General features: G+C 42.0%; 1 protein-coding gene across 2 annotated transcripts in view; it reads left to right on the top strand.

Moving 5' to 3' along the window:
* AHCTF1 (AT-hook containing transcription factor 1) overlaps positions 1-22,094 on the top strand; it is an 88,985-nt gene that overhangs the window by 5,777 nt on the left and 61,114 nt on the right. For both annotated transcript variants that reach the window (XM_075924913.2, XM_075924914.2), the window contains exons 2-4: positions 14,299-14,425; positions 14,885-15,138; positions 21,645-21,825. In XM_075924913.2, coding sequence (XP_075781028.2) covers positions 14,305-14,425; positions 14,885-15,138; positions 21,645-21,825 — 556 coding nt within the window. In that variant the 5' untranslated portion in view covers positions 14,299-14,304. The remainder of the gene's footprint in view (positions 1-14,298; positions 14,426-14,884; positions 15,139-21,644; positions 21,826-22,094) is intronic.

Here is a 22,094-nt window from a genome sequence, read left to right as displayed (position 1 = left end):
GTGGTTCGGCGAACTCTGGTCATTTGGGTGATCTTCAGAGCAACACAAAACTAGCTGTGGTCTGGCCTTCTCCATTCCCTCTGTACATTCAGCTGGTTACTGCATTTTTATTTTCAGCTTTGCTGTTACTTGTCATTGGGTGATATCTTCCAGCAGGATTGACAGAAGAGCACAATAGTAAACTCTTTCAGAGCCGCTCACAATAGGAAGTGCAACAAAACAGTAAAACTGACTGCATATATAGCTGCCAGAAGCCAAAAGTAAACTGAGTAGAACGTATCTAAAATTTGAAATGAAAAATTTTAAGAAAAATGCTAGTTCTAGTAAGAGAGCATTTTCCAATTGATATGAGTATTTGTTAACTAGTGACCCACTAACATTTGCATCTGACTGCATTCAGTTAAATAGGCGCTTCAGATTTATGGTGTGAACCATGTCCCAGAGTCTCTTGTCCCCTTCTCCTCTTTGCAGTCTACAACAATTACCTTAATGGAAAAAATAGGCATGGATTTAATAAGTACTTGTATTTCTCATATTATGGGCATTTGACCTTTTTTTTTTTTTTTTTTTTTTTTTTTTTTGTTAAGTTAGTCACTGTCTAATACTTATGTGTATCTTCCCTCTCATCTGGCCTGTTCCTTCTCCTGTGCTTCACTACTGTATGGTCCCCTTCTTTGTTCTTGCACAGCATCTCCCTGTTGCTTCCTCCTGTTCTGAGAACTCATTTTCCCTGTTGCTTGGTTGCTTGCTTCAACTACTCCCTTGATGTAGTCCCTGGCTGGCTTATTCCTCCTCTGCACATTCTTCTCCCACCAGCTGCTTAAGTATCTTTGGGCAACTCCTATTTCTCTTTTCTTTCTAGTGTTTGTAGGCTGGTTCCTTGTTTCCATGTGCTTTTATAGGCCTGCAGGATCTTCTTTTGCAATGAAAAACCTGGACTGTGAATCTGCACTGACCATAGCTTGTAAACCATTGATTTAATTGTATCTTCACCTCATAGAAGTGACAATCTTGTATTTGATGTATTAAAACTATAATTGATTATTACCAAGCTAATATTTCCATTTGGTGCCTTGTTCAAACCATGACTTGTTTTTACAAATTGCTGTCTTGACTCTTCTTTTCGTGTCTTATAGACAGGGCTTGCCGAGCGGTGGCGAGCCCTGCTCGCCAGCCGCGCGGTTCTGCGCATGTGCAGATTGCTCTGTGGTGGCTCTTCTGGGGTGTATTACGCTATTTGTTGAGCCCTGCTTATAGATGTTTTTGTTGTATTCCTGGCTTACTAGACATTAATGTAGTCTTCAAAGCATATTAGGTTTATTGTTAGAATTAAATTAAACAAAGCCACCAACAGTAGCATGTTCATATTTTAAAAAGCTTTATGCCTTATGGGCATAGTTCTCTCTAAGCTGTGTGGCTGCATAGCTTCTCCTTAAGCCTTGCGCAACCCAACCCCAGCATGGAGCTGCTGCAACTGGAGGAGCTCTGTACAGTAAAACTCCAACAGTTCGGCATCCAATTGTACGGAGCTCCTGATAGTCCGTCATCAAAATGGCAAGAGCCTAGTCAGCTTCAGCAAAAAAGAGTCATGCGGCAGCAGCTGAACTGAGCGAAACCGGATGGGACTGAGTCAGTCTGCCACTGGACAGTGCTTGTGCTGCAATAAAAAGGGTTAAAAACTCTGTGTGTGTGTGTGTGTGTGTGTGTGTGTGTGTGTGTGTGTGTGTGTGTGTGTGTGTGTGTGTGTGTGTGTGTGTGTGTGTGTGTGTGTGTGTGTGTGTGTGTGTGTGTGTGTGTGTAAACATCTTATAATATGTCCTGATCCTTCGGCCTATCTGATATCCGGCACCACCTAGGTTCCAGATTATAGGGTTGGCAGGGAAGTAGCCAGCTCCAGCTCCTAGCCAGGTGCCATGGGTCTCTGCATGCTGCCCTTGTCCTGAGTACTGACTTTGCATTCCCATTGGCCAATGGGAGTTGGGGATGTGGTGCTTATGGGCAAGAGTGGCACACCAGGGAGCTTCAAGCCCCAGACCTCCTGGTCGCTTTTGGGCCTGTGTGATGCATTAGGACAGGCAGGCATCAGTCAGCTCGTCTTAGCACTGCTGCCCAGGTAAGGCTGAGTCACCCCACAGTCCCTGCAAGCTCTACCTACATATTGATGCACATAATGAAAATTATCCCATTCATGGATATAATCAATTATAGGGACCACTGCTTATATCAAATAAGGGTTTTTATAGCATAAAAATATTCAGTACATTATTTCAAAATTATGAAGACGTAAACCTCACTGTTAGTATTATCTTATCCCATTAGGGATTCTTTCTCTGTTGTGATTCTGTGTCTTTTTTGCTGGCACAGGAAACAATAGATCCGAGAATTTAGAAATGCTGATGGCATCAATGTTCTCCCTATTAGCAGCAGCTTTTTCAAAATGTTGCTTTGTTCTTGGTACCAGGCTCTGCATCTGTTACACTTTTTGCCATTGGTATTATGCCCCTTTTTTTATGCTGGCAATAGACACACAGACTTCTTTAAACAACTTTCAAATAGGGTCTCTTTGTGATATTGCATAAAGCATGTGCCATAGACATCCCTTCCTCCTCCCCCCCGCCCTCTGAGAAAGCTAGGTTACTGCTTGGGCCAAACTTATTTTTAAACAGTACTTCTGGTTCCTTCTAATGGTATGGCTGTTTACACACAGTTTCTGTCTTTAAATGGCATCTCAACAGTCTAAAATCTTTTTCCCAGCATGCACTGATAATATAAGAACTTTATATGCACTAAAATGTTAGTTTGCTACTAGTGTTATAAGTAAAGCTTAGATTTTGTTGCGGATTTTTTAGTAAAAGTTACAGACAGGTCGCTCTTAAAAAAAGGGTGAAAGGGAAGTAGAGATAGATAGATAGGATGGGAAAATGTTGGAAGCAAGTTTTTATATTATAATAATTAAAATTAAAATGTGTATTTTAAGGAAGGGTGGTCTTTTAAAGAACGTATTTAAAAGAACTCTGTCTAAAGATCCAAACATTTAAGGCTAAAGCTGAATATACTCAGATTGGGCATCAAAATACCTATACAAGGATTTTTAGAGATGTGATATTTATACTCTTCAGCAACAAACTAATGAAATATTTAAAGTAAATTTTAAACTAAGGTCCTGTAGACATAGTAATGCACAGCTGTTTTTGTCAGTAAATTCAGGGATGGCACTAGGGTTGTATAATTTCTTTTAATGGGTTTTCTGGTTAAGCATAATGTTTAACTGGTTAACTGATTAAAGGAGGGGTGGGTGGCTGGCGTGGAGAACTGCTTCAGCCCCCACTGGTTAACAGGAACCAGTAAGCATCACCTGTTAACCAGTTAACCTTTGACATTCCTAGTGAGCACAAGCCTGTTAAATGGTTTCATTACTGCTTTATGGCTCTTTTACAGGTTCAGTGTTACGCTAATAGATCTGGCAAGCCTGAAGAGATCATTGTGATAATTGAGCCTGACAACATATATTTTAATATGTGCCATAGAACTTCTGTGAATTATTTCCTCTTTGAATTGGAACATGTTTTAGAATGCCCATTCATGGTTTAACATTTTCCAATAGAGAATCCATTGCAGCACTTCTTGAGCTGTTCAGATGATTAATTTCCCTCACTGTTTATTTTTTTAAAATTCACATTACTTCCTGTCTGAATTTATGTAGCTTCAGTTTACAGGCATTGGATCTCGTTATACCTTGTCTGCTAAATTGAAGAACTGTCTTACTAAATTTCTGTTCCTCGTGTAGGTACTTAAAGACTGTGATCAAGTAATCTCTTAACCTTCTCTTAGTAAAGGTAAATAGATTGAACTTTTGGAGTCTTTCATTATAAAGTATGTTTTCAGTCCTTTAAACAGTTCCATGATTCTTCTCTGAACTCTCTTCAACTTATCAACATCATTCTTGTATTGTGGATTAGGGATGTTAAGAAATGAGTAATCAGCTAATCTCATAGTCGATAGACTTTTTATTGATTACACAATTAGTCAGAAGGGTTGGATGCTTCTGGGGGTTACCCCCACTGTGGCTTAGGGATGTTAAAATTAGATTAATCAACTAATTGAATAGTGAATGGAATTTTCATCAATTGTTTGATTAGTCGATACAAGTGCTTCCGCTTTGAAATGAAGCAAGAGCTCGCTGGGCTGTGGATACATTTCAAAGGCGGAAGTGCTCTGCAGCATTCTGCATTTGAAATGTACAAGAGACCCTGCTGGGGCTCTTATTCATTTAAAATATTTAAATAGAGCCCAGGGCCAGTGGGAGAGGGAGGAAAGCTCTGAGTCACCTGCTGGCCCCAGGCTTCATGCAGCCCTTCTGCTTTGAAATGTACAAGAGCCCCAGTGGGACTCTTGTACATTTCAAAGGTGAAAGACTGCTGCTGTGCCTCTGCTCCCTTCCACAGAGCTCCAGCTCCTAGCCAGGTGCCATGGGGCTCTGCATGCTGCTCCTGTCCTGAGTACTGACTCTGCATTCCCATTGGCCAGTGGGAGTTGGGGATGTAGGGTCGGGGGTAGAACAGGAGAGCTGCGGTGGTCCCGGACCCAGCATGAGCTGGGACTGCTCAATTCCGGCTTGTACCAGCCTCAGGAGCTACCCCTGCTGTGGCTCTGCATTTTAAATGTAGTAAGAGTCTGGTGGCTCTTAATACATTTAAAGTGCAGAGCTACAGCGGACCTAGGGCATGTCTAAACTACATCCCTCTTTCAAAAGAGGGATATAAATTAGACAGATCGAAATTGCAGATGAAGCTGGGATTTGAATTTCCTGTGCTTCATTTGCATAATGGCAGCTGCGTGGTCTTTCAGAAAAGCTTTTCAAAAGACCATGTGGCTGCCATTATGCAAATGAAGCACAGGAAATTCAAATCCCAGCTTCATTTGCAATTTTGATCTGTCTAATTTACATTCCTCTTTCGGAAGAGGGATGTAGTTTAGACATGCCCCAAGAGCTGGCGGAAGCTGGGATTGCTTAGTGTCAGCTTATGCTGGACCCCTGCTGCGACTCTGCATTTTAAATGTAATAAGAGCTGGGTTGCCTGTGTGCCTGGCTTCTAATACATTTAAACTGCAGAGCTGCAGTGGGCGTAGCTCCTGGACCCAGCACAGGCTGGGACAGAGCACCTTGCTTTATTAACTAATCATGTAATCAATATAAATTGTATCAACTACATGATTAGCCAATTACCTGCTTCTTAACATCCTTTATAATATAATCTCCCTACTTCTAACTCGCTATTGCTCTGTTTATACTTCCAAGGATAACATGAGCCTTTCTTGCCACAGTATCACACAGGGAGCTCATGACTCACAAATCCTTTTGAGTCAGTGCTTATGAGAATCAAGCCTCCAGCCTGTATGTCCTGTTGTTATTTGTTTCTGGAAGTATGACTCTACTTCAGTGTTCCCATTAATCATTTTCATCCATGTGGATTTTTTCCATCTATGTGCAGAATAAATTTTTATGCACATCGAGTTATGTGCGAGTGTATGCCACGAGTAAGAACAACCTATCGGTGGGTGCTCAGCTTATCAGTTAGGTGGCATTTGAGTCTCTCCTGAGCAACTGCACATGTGGAACGCTGCTCTACATTTGGCCATATTAAAACGCATATTTATTTGCATCTAGCTTGTCAGGTGATCTGGATTGCTCTATATCAGTGATCTGTCCTTTTTTTTTTTTTTTTTTTTAACCACTCCCCCAATTTTTGTGTCTTGTAAACTTGATAAGTAATGATTTTGTGTTTTTTCAGGGCATTGATAAAATGTGCTGATACCTGGGGAAGTACACTAGGTCACACTTGATAATGATTCCCTGTTCACAGTTAGATTTTCAGACCTGTCAGTTAGCTAGTTTTTATTCCATTTAATGTGTGCTGTGTGGATTTTGTATTATTCTAGTTAATCAAAATGTCATGCAGTACCAGAAGTGTTTAATATATTGCCTTCATATTATTACTGTATTCAGCCAAACTCATAATCTTGCAAAAAATCACATTAGTTTGCCAGGATCTATTTTACCAAAGCTTATCTCGATTGCCATTAATTATTACCCTGCTTCAATTTTTTTTTTTGAGTATCACATTAGCATTATTTTTTCTATCAGTGTCAGGCTGACAGTCCTGTAATTATCCTTTTTAAATATTGGCACAACATTAACTTTTGTCCAGTCCTATGGAGCTTGGTGCTCCAAGACTTGCTGAAAATCAACATTAATGGTCCAGAGAGCACCTCATTAGTATTTTTTTAAAACTTTTGCATGCAAGTAAGCTGGAGATTTTTAGCAGCTGTTTCTAAATATCCTGCTTAGTTACTGTTGGGATGGAAAATATATCATCATCATCAGATGGTATAAATGCATCTGACTTTTTTCCAAATACAAAACAAATATTTATTGAATGTAAGACTGGCCATACTGTGTCAGACCAAATGTTCATCCAGCTCAGTACCCTGTCTGCCGACAGTGGCCAATGCCAGGTGTCCCAGAGGGAGTGAAATGAACAGGTGATGAGCAAGCGATCTCTCTCCTGCCATTCATCTCCACCCTCTGAGAAACAGAGGCTGAGGACACCATTCCTTACCCATACTGGCTAATAGTCATTTATGGACTTAACCTCTATGAATGTATCTAGTTCTTTTTAAAACCCTGTTATAGTCCTAGCCTCCTCAGGCAAGGAGTTCCACAGATTGACTATCTGCTGTGTGAAGAACTTCTGTTTGTTTAAAACCTGCTGCCCATTAGTTTCATTTGGTGGCCCCTAGTTCTTATATTATGGGAACAAGTAAATAACTTTTCCTTATTCACTTTCTCCACACCACTCATGATTTTATATACCTTTATCATATTCCCCCCCCTAATCTCCTCTTTTCCAAGCTGATAAGTCCCAGTCTCTTTAATCTCTCCTCATATGGGATCCGTTCCAAACCCCTAATCATTTTAGTTGCCCTTCTCTGAATCTTTTCTAATGCCAGTATATCTTTTTTGAGATGAGGAGACCACATCTGTAGGCAGTATTCAAGATGTGGGCATACCATGAATTTATATAAGGGCAATAAGATATTCTCCATCTTATTCTCTTATCACTTTTTTAATGATTCCTAACATCCTGTTTGCTTTTTTGACTGCCGCTTCACACTGCGTGGACATCTTCAGAGAACTATCCACGATGACTCCAAGATCTCTTTCCTGATTAGTTGTAGCTAAATTAGCCCCCATCATATTATATGTATAGTTGGGGTTATTTTTTCCAATGTGCATTACTTTACATTTATCCACATGAAATTTAATTTGCCATTTTGTTGTCCAGTCATTTAGTTTGATGAGATCTTTTTGAAGTTCTTCACAGTCTGCTTTGGTCTTAACTACCTTGAGCAGTTTAGTATCGTCTGCAAACTTTGCCACCTCACTGCTTACCCCTTTCTCCAGATCATTTATGAATAAGTTGAATAGCATTTGGTCCTAGGACTGACCCTTGGGGAACACCACTAATTACCCCTCTCTATTCTGAAAATTTACCATTTATTCCTACCCTTTGTTTCCTGTCTTTTAACCAGTTCTCAGTCCATGAAAGGATCTTCCCTCTTATCCTATGACAACTTAATTTACGTAAGAGCCTTTGGTGAGGGACCTTGTCAAAGGCTTTCTGGAAATCTAAATACACTATATCCACTGGTTCACCTCCATCCACATGTTTGTTGACCCCTTCAAAGAACTTTAATAGATTAGTAAGACATGATTTCCCTTTATAGAAACCATGTTGACTTTTGCCCAACAAATTATGTTCTTCTACATGCCTCACAATTTTATTCTTTACTATTGTTTCTACTAATTTGCCCGGTACTGATGTTAGACTTACCGGTCTGTAATTGCCGGGATCGCCTCTAGAGCCCTTTTTAAATATTGGCATTATGTTAGCTATCTTCTAGTCATTGGGTACGGAAGCTGATTTAAAGGATAGGTTACAAACCATAGTTAATAGTTCCGCAATTTCACATTTGAGTTCTTTCAGAACTCTTGGGTGAATGCCATCTGGTCCTGGTGACTTGTTACTATTAAAGAGTATCAATTACAGTAAACTTCCAATAATCTGGCACCTTTAGGACCCAGGGGATGCCAGATTATCAGATATACTGGACTATTGGAAGGGGGGGGGGCTATGAGGGTCTGGGGTGCTCTGCACTGGGCTTCCCTGAGTCAGCCGCTGGTCAGTTTCAGCAGCGGCTGACTTGGGGACGCCTGGGGCAGAGCAGCTGGGGTGCTGCCGGGTTGGTCCCTGCTGCCGGGTTGGTCTCTCAGCGTCGAGGGGCGGCGCTACGGGGCCAATCCGGCAACACCCCCAGCTGCTCTGCCCCAGGCATCCCCAAGTCAGCTGCTGCTGAAACTGACCAGTGGCTGACCCGGGGAAGCCCGGAGCAGAGCAGCTCCAATTGTCCAGCTGCCTGGAGCACTTCTGGGTTACAGGTGGTGCTGGACTATCAGGAATGCCGGACCACTGGACGCAGGACGACTGGAGTTTTGCTGTAATTCCAAAATCTCTAATAACAGTTCAGTCTGTGACAAGTCCTCAAGTTTGTCACCTACAAAGGACAGGTCTGGTTTGGGAATCTCCCTAACATCCTCAGCTGTGAAGACTGAAGCAAATAATTTTAAGTTTCTCTGCAATTACTTTATTGTCTTTAAGTGTTCCTGTTGTATCTTGATCGTCTAGGGGTCGCACTGGTTGTTTAGCAGGCTTCATGCTTTTGATGTACTTAAACATTTTGTTATTACCTTTTGAGTTTTTGGCTAACTGTTCTTCAGACTCCTTTTTGGCTTTTCTTATTACATTCTTACACTTAATTTGGCAGTGTTTATGCTCCTTTCTATTTACCTCACTAGGATTTGATTTTCACTTTTTAAAAGATGTCTTTATCTTTCGCTGCTTCTTCTACATGGTGGTTAAGCCATGGTGGCTCTTTTTTAGTTCTTCTGTGTTTTTTAATTTGGGGTATACATTTAAGTTGGGCCTCTATTATGGTGTCTTTGAAATGTGTCCATGCAGCTTGCAGGGATTTTACTTTAGTCACTGTACCTTTTAATTTCTGTTTAACTAACCTTCTCATTTTTGCGTAGTTCCCTTTTTTGAAATTAAATGCCACAGTGTGGGGCTGCTGAGGTGTTCTTCCCACCACAGGAATGTTAAATGTTATGATATGATGGTCACTATTTCCAAGCAGTCCTGTTATAGTTACCTCTTGGACCAGATCCTGCGTACAACTCAGGACTAAATCAAGAATTGCCTCTCCCCTTGTGGGTTCTTGTATCAGCTGCTCCAAGAAGCAGTTGTTTAAGGTATCAAGAAATTTTGTGTCTGCATCTCATCCTGAGGTGACTGTACCTATTATTGAGTTCTTTATTTTGATAGCCTCTCTAATCTCCCTTAGCATTTCATAGTCACTATTACTCTCCTGGTCAGGTGGTCGATAATAGAGCCCTACTGTTATATTCTTATTACATCAGGGAATTACTATCCATAGCGATTCTATGGAACATGTTGATTCATTTAAGATTTTTACTTTGTTTGATTCTAAATTTTCTTTCACATATAGTGCCACTCCTCCACCAGCATGACCTGTTCTGTCCTTCCGATATATTTTATACCCTTGAATGATTGTGTCCCCTTGATTGTCCTCACTCCACCAGGTTTCTGTGATGCCTATTATCAGTATCCTCCTTTAACATAAGGCACTCTAGTTCACCCAACTTATATTTTAGACTTCTAGCATTTGTCTACCCTTTTCTGATGCGTCAGATTCTTTGTGAATGTTTTTCGTCTGATCTGGCCCATACTTTATCCTCTTCTGTCCTCTCCTCCTGACTAAAACCTAGAGAATCTGTATTGATAGAGGAGAATCTAAGAGACGTCTCTGTCCGATCCACGTACTACTCTGCTTCAATAAGCTTTTCCCCATCTCCTACTTTAAAAACTGCGCTGCAACCTTTTTAATGTTAAGTCCCAGCAGTCTGGATCCGCTTTGGTTTAGGTGGAGCCCATCCTTCCTGTATAGGCTCCCCCTATCCCAAAAGTTTCCCCAGTTCCTTATAAAGCTAAACCCCTCCTCCCATCGTCTCATCCATGCATTGAGACCCTGAAGCTCTGCCTGCCTACCTGGCCCTGTGCATGGAATTGGAAGGATTTCTGAGAATGCCACCATAGAGGTCCTGGATTTCAGTCTCTGTCCTAGCAGCCTAAATTTGCTACCCTTCCCTATGTCATTGGTACCTACATGTACCACGACCACCGTCTCCTCCCCAGCACTACACATAGTCTTATCTAGATGCCTCGAGAGATCCACAACCTTTGCACCAGGCAGGCAAATCACCATGCGGTTCTCCTGGTCATCGCAAACCCAGCTATCTACATTTCTAATATCGAATCTCACATGACTAACAACTGCCTTTTCCTAGTGACTGGAGTTCCCTCCACCTGAGAAGTAACCTCAGTGCAAGAGGATACCCCAACATCTGGAAGGAGGGTCCCAACTATGGAAAGGTTTCCCTCTGCTCCCGTTGACTGCTCTCCTTCCCTGAGCCTTTCATCCCCCAGCGCATGGGCTGTCTGACTGGAGATGGGACAATTCTACAGTGTCCCGGAAAGCCTCATCTACATACCTCTCTGCCTCCCTCAGCTCCAGCTGTTCAGCCATTCTGGCCTCCAAAGCCCGTACGCAGTCTCTGAGGGCCAGGAGCTCCTTGCACCGAATGCACACACACACCACCTGCCCATAGGGCAGGTAATCATACATGCTACACTGAGAGCAATAAACTGGATAGCCTCCACTCTGTTGCTGGGCTTCTTCCTGCATTCTCTCCTACAGCTACCTAGGTTATTGATAGGGTTTCTAGTTAAATCAGGAAGTTTTGATTAAAACCTTTTAAACTAAACTATAAAGCCTTTAAACTAAACTATAAAGAATGGCAAGTGTACCTTGGCCCCTTCCTACTCCCCTTCCAAACACCCTCTTTGCTGCCCCTGGTCGCTGACTCACTGCTTTATAAAGCCTTCCTGATACCCTCACCTCCTGACTAAGGCTTAGCCCATTAACGGAGGCTTCTAGATTTCAAACCTTTTAGAAGCTCACAGCTTCCAACTGCTGGCCACAGCACACACTCCTTCAGACAGACAGACACAAGCTCAGCACACAGCAAGTAACCCCCAAACACACACTACAGACAGCCACTTACCTCAAAGGTCCCGTATTTGCTCCTCCTTTACCTGGAGAAGTCCCTCTTAAAACTCCCTGTTTGCTGCTCCTGTTGGCAAAGCTTATGTTCTTCTTATGTTCAATATAAGACGTTTGCATTTTTTGCGTTATTGTTGACAGTTCTATTGTTTCTCTCTTGTAATGGACCAATATCATTATTGGGATTCTTTTTGTTCTTGGTAGAAATAAAAAATTCCTTTTCATTGACCTTAACTCTGCTGGCTGTAGATTTGTTCTTTGGGTTGCCTTATCAATTTTCTTCATTTTCTAGCCTCTGATTTATATTCATTACTATCAACTTCCTTTTGTATAATAATTTTTTATATCTGCTTTTACTTTCTCTCTAAGCTAGTTTGGCTTTTTAACCAGGAAGGCCTTGTCAGCCGACGGTCAGGGCAGTGTGTGTGTGTATGTTTCCGAGAAAAGGTTTAACGTCCGTGTCTTTACTGCTAGGACCGGGGTCCCATCGCAGAGGGTGGCCAGCAGGCCAACAGATGCCCTGTTATATAGGAAGAGCTTATTACACCTTAGATTTTAGCTGCTAGAACACAGGGGTTCCTTCGCAGAAGGCAGCCTAGGAAAGGCTGAAAAGGTGCCCCAACGGATCTTGTCACCTGGGAGTGACACAGATCCAAACGCCCAAGCTCTCCCTATGTCTGTCCCTTTATGACCGGCTGAAGTTCTTTTAAATTGTCCTTGGTTCTATTACAGCAACTGAAGGAGTCAGGTTAAAACTTAAACAGTTACAGGTTTATTTGAGGAAGCTTATAAATCATATGGTTGCAATGACTATTGTTCTATTTCTTAACTGCTAGCAAAATATAGATCTTAAAAATGGTTACAAAGAAGATAAAGATAGAAAAATAGAAATAATGGTACCAAGTAACAGCTTACTCTTTCTATGTGTACACTTAAGACAGAGGACCACATCCAGGTACAATTTTTACCCCCTTCTGTGCCTCTCGACTCCAGCATGTCAGGCCAGGGCCGGTCCCTCAATTCCTAGGAAAGACGAAAATACGAGGTGGGCATCCCCATAGAACCTCGGGAGGTCAAACACCTAACCCAACCAGCAGGTAGAGGGTAGAATGACACTCAAAGTGAGTGTGTGCTGGACCTATCTTATATACCCATGGGGTCACGTATTTCTCTTTCTTGTCTGTCATGCCAAATGGGGCTGGTCTGTCTTTTGTGAGACCAGTTCTTACAAGGGAGTTGTGAACTTAATTTACACTTCTAAGAGAGATAACTAAACTGGAATTACTGGGGATTCTTTTCTCAGTGGGAAATTCTTCTTCCAGGGACTGTGTGAGAGTTCGAATCAACATGGGTGCCAGCCGGGGCCGTTCTCACAGCCTCAAGGCCAGCTTACTGACTTAATCGCTCTCTCTCCACATATCTGTTTTTTCAGCTTCTCAGGATCAGATGAGCCAGCATAGACTATGCTTTTTTTATTGCTCCTTCTCTGTCCTGTATGCTTCAGGAACCTCAGGCAAATAAGATGGATGTGATGGGGGGGAGAAGGGGTGTCTGTCTGGCTACAGGCCTTCTTTCTTGATTGTGGAATTGTGGGATTAGTACACTATTCTAAAATAGTTCCCCATTGACATTCACATTTTTTGTTTAAATTCTTTTTCCTAACTGATTTGATTCAGATTGGTTTCCAGCTTTGTGAAATTGGCTCTTTTAAAGTGTGCACATGCGTATTTGTGTATATTTATTTATTTACTACTGGTCTGAGTTTTATTCTGTCATTAAAAATATTCTTGTCTGGTGTATCAGAATACAAAGAAAGGAGTCAAAAGGAAGAGCTCCTGGAAAGTTGTGGGTTCTAAAATACCAAGCCCTTTATTAACAACATCCTAAAATAGGAGTATTTTGTGGTTTTTTATTATCCTAACAGTTTGTAGATGACTATTTCTTTTCTATTAGATACAGTCTGAAATTTATTGTATTATTTCTTCAAATCAGTTTAGTGATAAGGAGGTATCTCCAAGAATAGATGTATAATAGAACCACAGATTTGTAATGAAAAAACAACCTCTGCACAGTATCTTGCTTGTTGACCCAGTTGATAATCAGTTGGGTGATTTGTTTTGTGAAAAACTTGAAATCTACATGGTGGAATTTCAGGAAGACTTGGTGGGCTAACTGTCAAAAGTCCATGAACACAGGAGAATGTTGAAGGTCATTATTTCTTGTGCTCTAACACGAGGAATAGTAATTGCCAAAAATAAACTACAAAGTTAAGATGGGGAACCAAATGCTTAATGGTGAATTGAAATATCTTTGAAGAAAGATTGTTTTAATTAACAATTACTATTTTACTTACAAGTAAGTAGATTGACTTCAGTACTTCCTCATTACTTTACCTGACAGGGCTTGGCATTAGTTCTGTTGCCCTTCAGGTTATTGATGACCTCACAGGCATCTGAAGGCAAGAAATTCTGCACACTGCTCTGTGAGGTCACCAATTGTACTGATTGTTTCGCCTGAATATACAAGAGTGAGTTGCTGAGAAACTGAAATATACACTGAGCCGCTCATTTTGCCAGAGACAAATGGTTTTATAGCACTAAAGTTTTTGTTTGTGTTTAAACCTCAAGATCAAAAGCACTCAGCAGTGAGTGAGGAGACAGAGGAGGAATTCACTGTGTGTTTTTTTAATAAAAATTTGAACAATTCTTTCTGATATTTTTTTATTATCAGATGAATATTCCAACTTCTGGAGAAAAGAAAGTGTTTCAAAATCAATCTGTGTGTGTCTTGTTTTTATCCAAAAGTGGTGGTTTAAATTAGTTGCCAAAATTTACAAAAATGGGCCATTTAAATTGTTACTGTATACTTGTTCATAGGTGTTTGAGGAAGTTATAGAGAGAAATATTTTGATGCCTTTGGATATGAAGGAAGGAACTGTGAATAATCTGCAGTGTTGTATTAATTGACAAACTTTCACAAAATGTCAGATTTGTTATGTGCTAAGTACATTTATTTAATGTATTTCTTTATTTACAGTGAAGTATGCGAGACCTAACAGCTCAGTTAACAAGCAGTCTTCTGCGGTTTCCAGAAGTAACTGTTCAGGCTCTTGGAGAAGATGAGATAATACTAGAATCTGTACTTCGTGGGAAGTTTGCTGGAGGTAATCGTCTTCCTCTGATACTTGGCATTGTGTTGGAATTATTAATTACTTGTAACTATGGGTTATCTTAAATACAGACAATAGTGATACTTTCACTTGTGAAATGGGTTGGCTCCATTAGATGCATCAGTTGAGGTTACCAAAAGTTTTATGAAGCCATGAGGCAGAGTTTTGCCAAAATGCAGCTGTTTGTAATTCACTAACCTGCTAGGTCCTAGCTCTATGTAGATCCCAATGTTCTCTTAGATTTCATAATGTAATAAGAGTGTATGTTAATTGTTTTTGTGTGTGCGCGCAGTCATGAATAGCAAACATAGTGATAATTTAAAACTCTGTACGTGCCTCGCTAAACAATAATGGGTGAACTCATCCTGACATCATATTGTAATAGCTTATAATTTCAAATGAGTCCTTCTATGTTTATCATTCCTACATAAACTTTCCCCCACTTCTGTTTAGGGAGAAATGGGCTGGCGTGGTTATCATGTGGTCCTCAGCTTGAGGTGGTAAACTCTGTCACGGGAGAGCGGCTGTCTGCATATCGTTTCAATGGAGTAAATGAGCAACTTCCTACTGTCCTTGTGGTGAAGGAATTTTCCTGGCAGAAAAGAACTGGACTACTACTGGGATTGGAAGAAGCAGAAGGGAGTGTTCTCTGTCTGTATGACCTTGGAATATCGAGAGTCGTTAAAGCAGTTGTTCTTCCAGGAAGGGTATGTACTTTTAATCTAAAAGCAAATCTTCTGTTCTGTGGTATACCATAGAATTCTGTTTCAAAGTAGGTTTTATACTGATGTTTTCAAAAAACAGCTAGAGTATGCAGTGTACATAGTCTTAATATCAGAACTGGAGTTGGAAGGTCCCCGCTGTCTCTTAACTAATGCTGAAAACTTTTTAAAAGAAATTCACATGTGCTACAGAACAAGATACTATAGGTTTCCTAGCTGGTGCATTATTCAGTATGACTTCAAGCTGGTAGGTTTTGCCAGCACTTTGAAGGACAGGACTTAAAAATGACTTTGATTAAATTGGATATTTGGTCTGAAATCAACCAGATGATATTCAGTAAAGACAAGTGTGAAGTACTATATCCAGGAAAGAAAAATCAAATGCAAATTGGGGAATAACTATCTAGGCAGTAGTACTGCAGAAAAGGATCTGGGGGTTATAGTGGATCATGCATTGAGTATGAGCTAGCAGAGTGATTCCTTTATAAAAAAAAAAGGGGGCAGTATAATTCTGGGGCATGTAAAAAGGAGTATTGTATCAAATTGTTTGTGTGGCACTGTTGATGCCTCAACTGGAGTGTTGGCACCCAAAACTGGACATGCTGCTTAGGAATGATTTACACTATCACATCCCTAGTAAGGAATGGGGAGGATAAACTTTACCAGGCAAAGAACCCATTAGTTATATAAACCTGTTCTGTTGGAAGTGTAGAGATCTTTTGAGGTGTTCAAGTAACAGTTCCTTCTCCATTGCATTGGCATGTTTCATGCATGGGTACCCATCTCACTGGTTTTGTCTATATTCATAAAGCTTTCACTAGCAGATAGTATACCTGCCATCACTTTTTTTTATCATTAGTGCAAACTGTTATTAAAACAATGTAAGTACAACTATGAAAACTTTCTTAATATACACTGGGGTGGGCAAAAATTTTTGATGGGGGACCACTCCCAAGATTTTGGAAAGCAGTCAAAGGCCACACTCTTCCATGATATTAATGGAGGAGGTGCCGGATCTGGGGTGGAGGCCGGGTGTAGAAGGGAGCCTGGGGTAAGGGATTGGGGTGTGGGGTCTGGGAGGGAGTTAGGGTGAAGGAGGCGCTTGGCATCTGTGGCACTGGATTGGGGAGTAGGGAGGGGTTTGGGTTGTGACATAGGGCAGTGGACTGGGGTGCACAGGTTTCGGTTGTGACCTAGGGCAGGATTGGGTTATGTCCTGGGAACAGGGGCTAGCATACAGGAGGGAGTACAGGGGTTTGGACATGAGGGGGTTGTGACCTTGGGCAGGAGATAGGAGTGCAGATTCTGGGAGGGGCTGTGGGTTCAGGAGAGGAGCATAGGGTTTGGGTTGTGGGGTGGAGGGGGGAAGTGTTACTCCTGGGGCCTGGATAACACTCAAATATGGCCTGATAATGAAACCCCCATCAAAAGAGAACAGATCCGCCCCCTCCCTCAGGGTCTATCACCTGTGAATTAGGCCGATAAAGGAAAACAGACTCTAATTAAAGGTGAAAACAAAAACTGTATTAGGGATTTTATACAGTAGTAAGGAAAAAGCAGTGGAGAAACCCGACGCAAACTAATATCCTTTAACAAAACAGTGCAAGTGAACAGTAAAACCCATAATGTCCCAACTGGACTGCGTGAAAATAATTGGTAAGTTCTACCCCAAATACAAATGGTTACTTTACTCTTCTGGACTGGAGTGGCTGAGCCAGAGGCGTGGTGTTCAAGACCTGCAGCCTTTGGGCTGATTGAGAGCCCTCAGGGAGGAACGCTGGGGAGTCCCTTGCTGGTGGTACAGGAATCCTGAAGAGGATGGCAGGCAGGTGACACTTGTGTGGTTGGAGACAGTGGGTGGGGTACCCTCTTTTATTCCTCTGACTGGCTTGCAGCTGGATCAGATCCCTTGGTGGTCTCAGGAGAGAGAGAGAACACTGCCACTCAGATGGACAGCACACCCCATGGCCTGCGTCTGGATTTATAAAACCTTTAGGACGGGAAACCCCTGAGGTATTCTTTTTACCATGTGACCCCTCAGCGGGGATCAGTTCTGGGGTAAACAAGAAAAAGGCAGGAAATTCTGGTCTGTGCTGGTTCTTCTGTACCACTCTGAGGTGGAGGGCCCCTCCCTGTCCTTAGGTCACCTGGTATACAGACTCCATGTTGTTTTTCACAAACAGCCTAGAAATATCATTTAACATTATCAAATAAACATACAAATTTGTGTAATTAACATATATACATAATTGATTACCATCACCAGAAGCACAGCCTACAGAAGGGAGGGGCTAAGGTGCCAGAGGCAAGATCTGACTGGGAGACTTACCTTCATGACTCCTGACCAGTAGCCCAGCACGCTTCTCAGGCAGCTTCCCTGCCTGCTCCACTCCTGCACAGGCTGCATGGGCCATGTGCGTCTGTGAATAAGCCTGAGAGGAGTGGAGAGTGGTGCTTAATGTGCTGCCTGTTCTTCAAACAGGCAGCTCCTATAGGCCAGAAACTGGCTAATGGGATTATGCTGGGGGCAGAGGCAGTGCATAAAGCCTCCTTCTCCCACACACTCCTGCCCCACGGCTGTGAAAGAGAAACAGCTGGCAGCCACTTTTCTGAACAGAATGCTGGGGAGAGGGAGGAGGCGTGCGGGGCTAGCAGGGAGCTTGTCTGAGGCTTCCTGCTGCGTCTGTGGGCTGGATCTTGTGGCTTGTCGGGCTGAATCCAGCCCATGGGTTATATTTTGCTCACATGCCCTGATGCAGACAGTCTCTAAATCCATTAAGAGAAGCACTCTAATCACCTTAGTGTCTGGAGCAATTGGAATCACCTTCACAATGACTTCTCTTTCTGCTTCCCTTTCCCAGCAGTTAGTCTTATCCTTTGTGGATTTTTTTTTTTTTAATTCTTAAGTGTTATCTCTGTACTAGTAAGCATTTAAATTACAATAGCACGAAAAGGTCCCATTGGAAATTAGTCCTGTTGTGCTGGACTAACCAAGACCTTTTTCTGCTCTGAATAAAAAATGAAAGAGGATGGCGCATAACATATAAGAAAATAAATGGCATAGCTTTGTTATATATTTTGTGTTTTTCAAAGAAGATTAATTGAAATCCAGGTTGGGTAAGCCATGGATAAGTTAGTATGACTAAGGAAGTAGGGGAGGGAAGGGAAGGGAAGAGAGTTGGTCATAGGTCATCACTTGCCTAGCCATGAATTGCAAGTAGAGTTTCGTAGATATCATGGCAGAGGTGAGTTTTCAGGAGGAATTTTTAAAGAGAATAGAATACTGAATGTGGATTGTACCTGTGTTTCACAAACGGGAGACTGTGGACTCTTGGGGGTCCATGAGTGAACTTCAGGGAGTCTGCAGGCCTTACTGATCAACTTCTCCCCTTCTACCCGCCTTTCCGTGGCCTCCCATGGCCCAAGCCTATGGCAGGTTCCCTACCTGTCTTGGTTCCACACGGCTCCTGGGAGTAGCTGCCAGGTCCCTGTGGCAGCCCCTGGGACAGGGGCGACCCCGGAGGCACCATATGTTACCCTTGCCCATGTACTGGCTCCACAGGTCCCATTGACCCACAACCATGACCACTGGGATCTGTGGGGGTGGCACCTGCAGGTACAAGGGCAGCAAGTAGAGTTTCCTTGGCCACCCAGGTACTTAGGGGATGTTGAAGGGACCTGACACCTGCTTCCAGGAGCTGAGGTAACCACGGTTGGTACTCCACACTTTCTCCTGTGCCACATCCCTTGTCCCAGGCCAGAGTCCCCTCTTGCACCCAAACTCCCTTCTAAAACCCACACGCTCCCAACCCTCTGCCCCAGACCAGAGCTTCCTCCTTGGCCCCAAACCTCTCATTTCTTACCCCACCTCACAGCTGGATCCCTCACCCTTCTACAACACTCTGCTCCAGCCTAGGGAAAGTGAGTGAAGTTGGGGAGAATGAGCAACAAAGGGAGGAGATGGGGTAGAGTTAATGGGGTGGAGCCTAGGAGTGGAGGGAGGGGGTCCCTGAAAAATATTAAATCAAAATGGGGTTCCTTGGTTTGCTAAAGTTAAGAGCGACTGAATTATATTATGGAATATTCCCCATGTATTGAAAATTGTGCAGCAAAAGCACAAAGCTATTTATGGGACAGTCTGGCTGTTAAGTGGTAAAAGATTGGAAACTTCAGAGAGAAGGCGCAAAGGTTTATCTGGATTTTTCACTATTGATATCCTTGTGTTCTGTATGGAATTATGTTATGTGGGATACATTTCTTATATGTCTAAGGAAGATCAGAATAAGCAGTATGCATTTTTATAAACATTTGACTATAGCTTTAATTTTCTTCTTTTCCATTCTTTCTGTTAGAATCAGGTTAGTTTAATCAGGAATTAGAATAGGGGTGGGCAAGATATAGCTTGCGGGCTGGATCCAGCTTGCCAAGCTGCTGGATCCCACCCGTGGGCCATCTGATGGAGAGGTGGCACCGCTGGGACTCTTGGGCACAAATTTTACCTGGGGGGGCAGCACACAAATCCTCCTCTTCCCACAGTGCCTGGGAGACACCCCGGTAAGTGCCTCCCAGCCACAGCCTGCCTCTGGTCACCATCCAAACCTCCTCAGCACCTCCCCTCCTGTCCTTCTCTAGGTCACAACTCCCTCCCAGACTTTGCACCCCTTCCTACATCCCTCCCGCAGGCCAGAATCCTCACCTGCACCCATACCTCCTTCTGAACCCTGCACCCCAAGCCCCTGCCCCGGATTCCCCTCATTCACACAAACTTCCTCTCAGACTCAATACCCTCTCCGGCACCCTAGTCCCTTACCCCCACCTTCCTTCTGCACCCAACCTCTGTCCCAGATCCTGCACCTCATCCATAGAAAGGTAAGGCCTTTGACCACTTCCCAAAATCTTGGAGTCATCCCCTCCCCCCCATCAAAAATTATTGTCCACCCCTGAATTAGAAGCATTCCATGAATTGGGGTAGAATACCCTGACTGTGACTAGGAACTTAGAGAAGCAAATAAAATTTCATGTAGACAAATAATTAATTATTTAATGTGTGTTCAGTCTTTCACTAATTTGCTATACATTTTTATTATTATTATATTTAAGCTATTATATTAAGCTTTGTAGCCTGATGTGAGTAAGTTTTGTAATTAATACATTTAACATGATTTAATGCTGGCCGTATTTTATAATAAAACTTAGATTACATTTCAACTTTCATTTTCTATAATTCATTTTCTCTGATCTTTCCCATTAACGAACTCTTGAAATTATGGGCTAGGATTCTTAGCTAATAAAAATTGTCATACCTTTTTTGAATTTAGTATAACTGGCATAATTTAACTAACTTGAGATCTCTGGGCCAAGTTGTCAAACTGTTAACACCTAACTTTAATTTAGCATAAAAGTGCATTCTGATTTCATATGAAAAGTAATAATCTTTCCCAGGAAGTGAATTTAAAACCAAATTAGCAAAATAAACAAAAAAGGTGTGCCTAGAGGTATTCAGCTTTTGTACGAGAGCCTTCTGTGCGTGATTTAGTGAAAAACTGAAAATATTAGAACATCATTCACACTTTAAAAAGTGTTGTAGTAGAATCTAAAACGTGGGCCACATTGATGATACACAGGTTTAGCACATTTAAATGGTTGCTTTGAACATATTTTCACAAACTTTTCCAATTTGCACAGAAGCAGAAGAATAACATTTGGATGCAGTGAGCAGAGGAATATTCCTTTTGTCTGCTTGCTTCTGGAATATGAGTTAGCAATGACATAGGAAAACATGAAACCTCAGGGTGAACTATAGTGGAAAAAAATACAGTTTCAGAAGCTCCTACATGGAACAGTGAAGTTGAAACTAGAAAAGTACTAACAATATTATATGTTAAAGCAAAAAAGGATTTTTATTTGCCGCCAGATGTTAAAGAAATAAGCTACATAAAGGGGGGGAACCCCAGAAGTTGCATTTGCAGAAAGGGGGTTCTGCAGTAGGATGTTTGCTATGCTTCTATTCTTTTTATGTCTGCCACCAGGACTGAATCAGTAAGGTTTATAATAGGTTAGGTATCGTGCAATTGAGTAGTCATGTAACTGCATGAAATCTTAGCAGATGACTATTCGATAGTCCCCAGAGGCGGGGCTATCAGCCAGTATGGATGGCTGCCTGCTGCCCTACGCTGGTGCCTCTGATACAGAGGCAATGGCATGGGTGGTGGGGTCCAAGCTCTGCGGGATGTTCTGCAGGATGCAGAATAGCCTCGGTCTCTTGGGAGCTCAGTCCCCCTGCAGACCGGGGCTGCTGCCACAAAACAGCCTCTGCCTGTGGCAGGCCCATGCTCACTGCAGACAGAGGCTGCTTTACTTTACTTTTGAATCTTATGTACAAGTGTGTAATAATTATATTTCTAATATGCCAACTTTTGCCTTGTACTGCATTGCAAAACTTTGTTTAGTTTGCCACATTGCTTAAAAATTAACATACAGTTTTCTTCTAGGTAACTGCTATTGAACCCATAATTAATCATGGGGGAGCCAGTGTCAGCACTCAGCATTTGCACCAGAGTCTGCGATGGCTTTTTGGTGTGGCAGCTGTGGTTACAGATGTTGGTCATATCCTGCTGATTGACCTTTGTTTGGATGATTTGTCATGTAGCCAGAATGAAATCGAGGCATCAGGTAAATTATCATTTTTAGATTTAAACAAATTTCCTGATTGAGTAATGTGCGCTCCATTTTTCCTATTTGATAAAACAAACATCCTTTGTCTTAAAGATCTGTTCGGCTAATATTAGAAGACTACTTGATACCATGAATTCTTAGCTGATGTGCTAATCCATTCTTTGAAAGATAATTTTAATTCTCGGTTCCTAAGGCCTAAACATTTTAAAAAAATGGTGAATTTAGGTTCTTAAATTCTTATGTATAGCCTGTTCTACATTACAAAG

This window comes from Pelodiscus sinensis, chromosome 3 (genome assembly GCF_052426305.1).
Source record: "Pelodiscus sinensis isolate ZL-2025 chromosome 3, ASM5242630v1, whole genome shotgun sequence".
NCBI lineage: Eukaryota > Metazoa > Chordata > Testudines > Trionychidae > Pelodiscus > Pelodiscus sinensis.
Note: the sequence above shows the minus strand (reverse complement) of the source record. Positions and strands in the feature narration are given on the sequence as shown.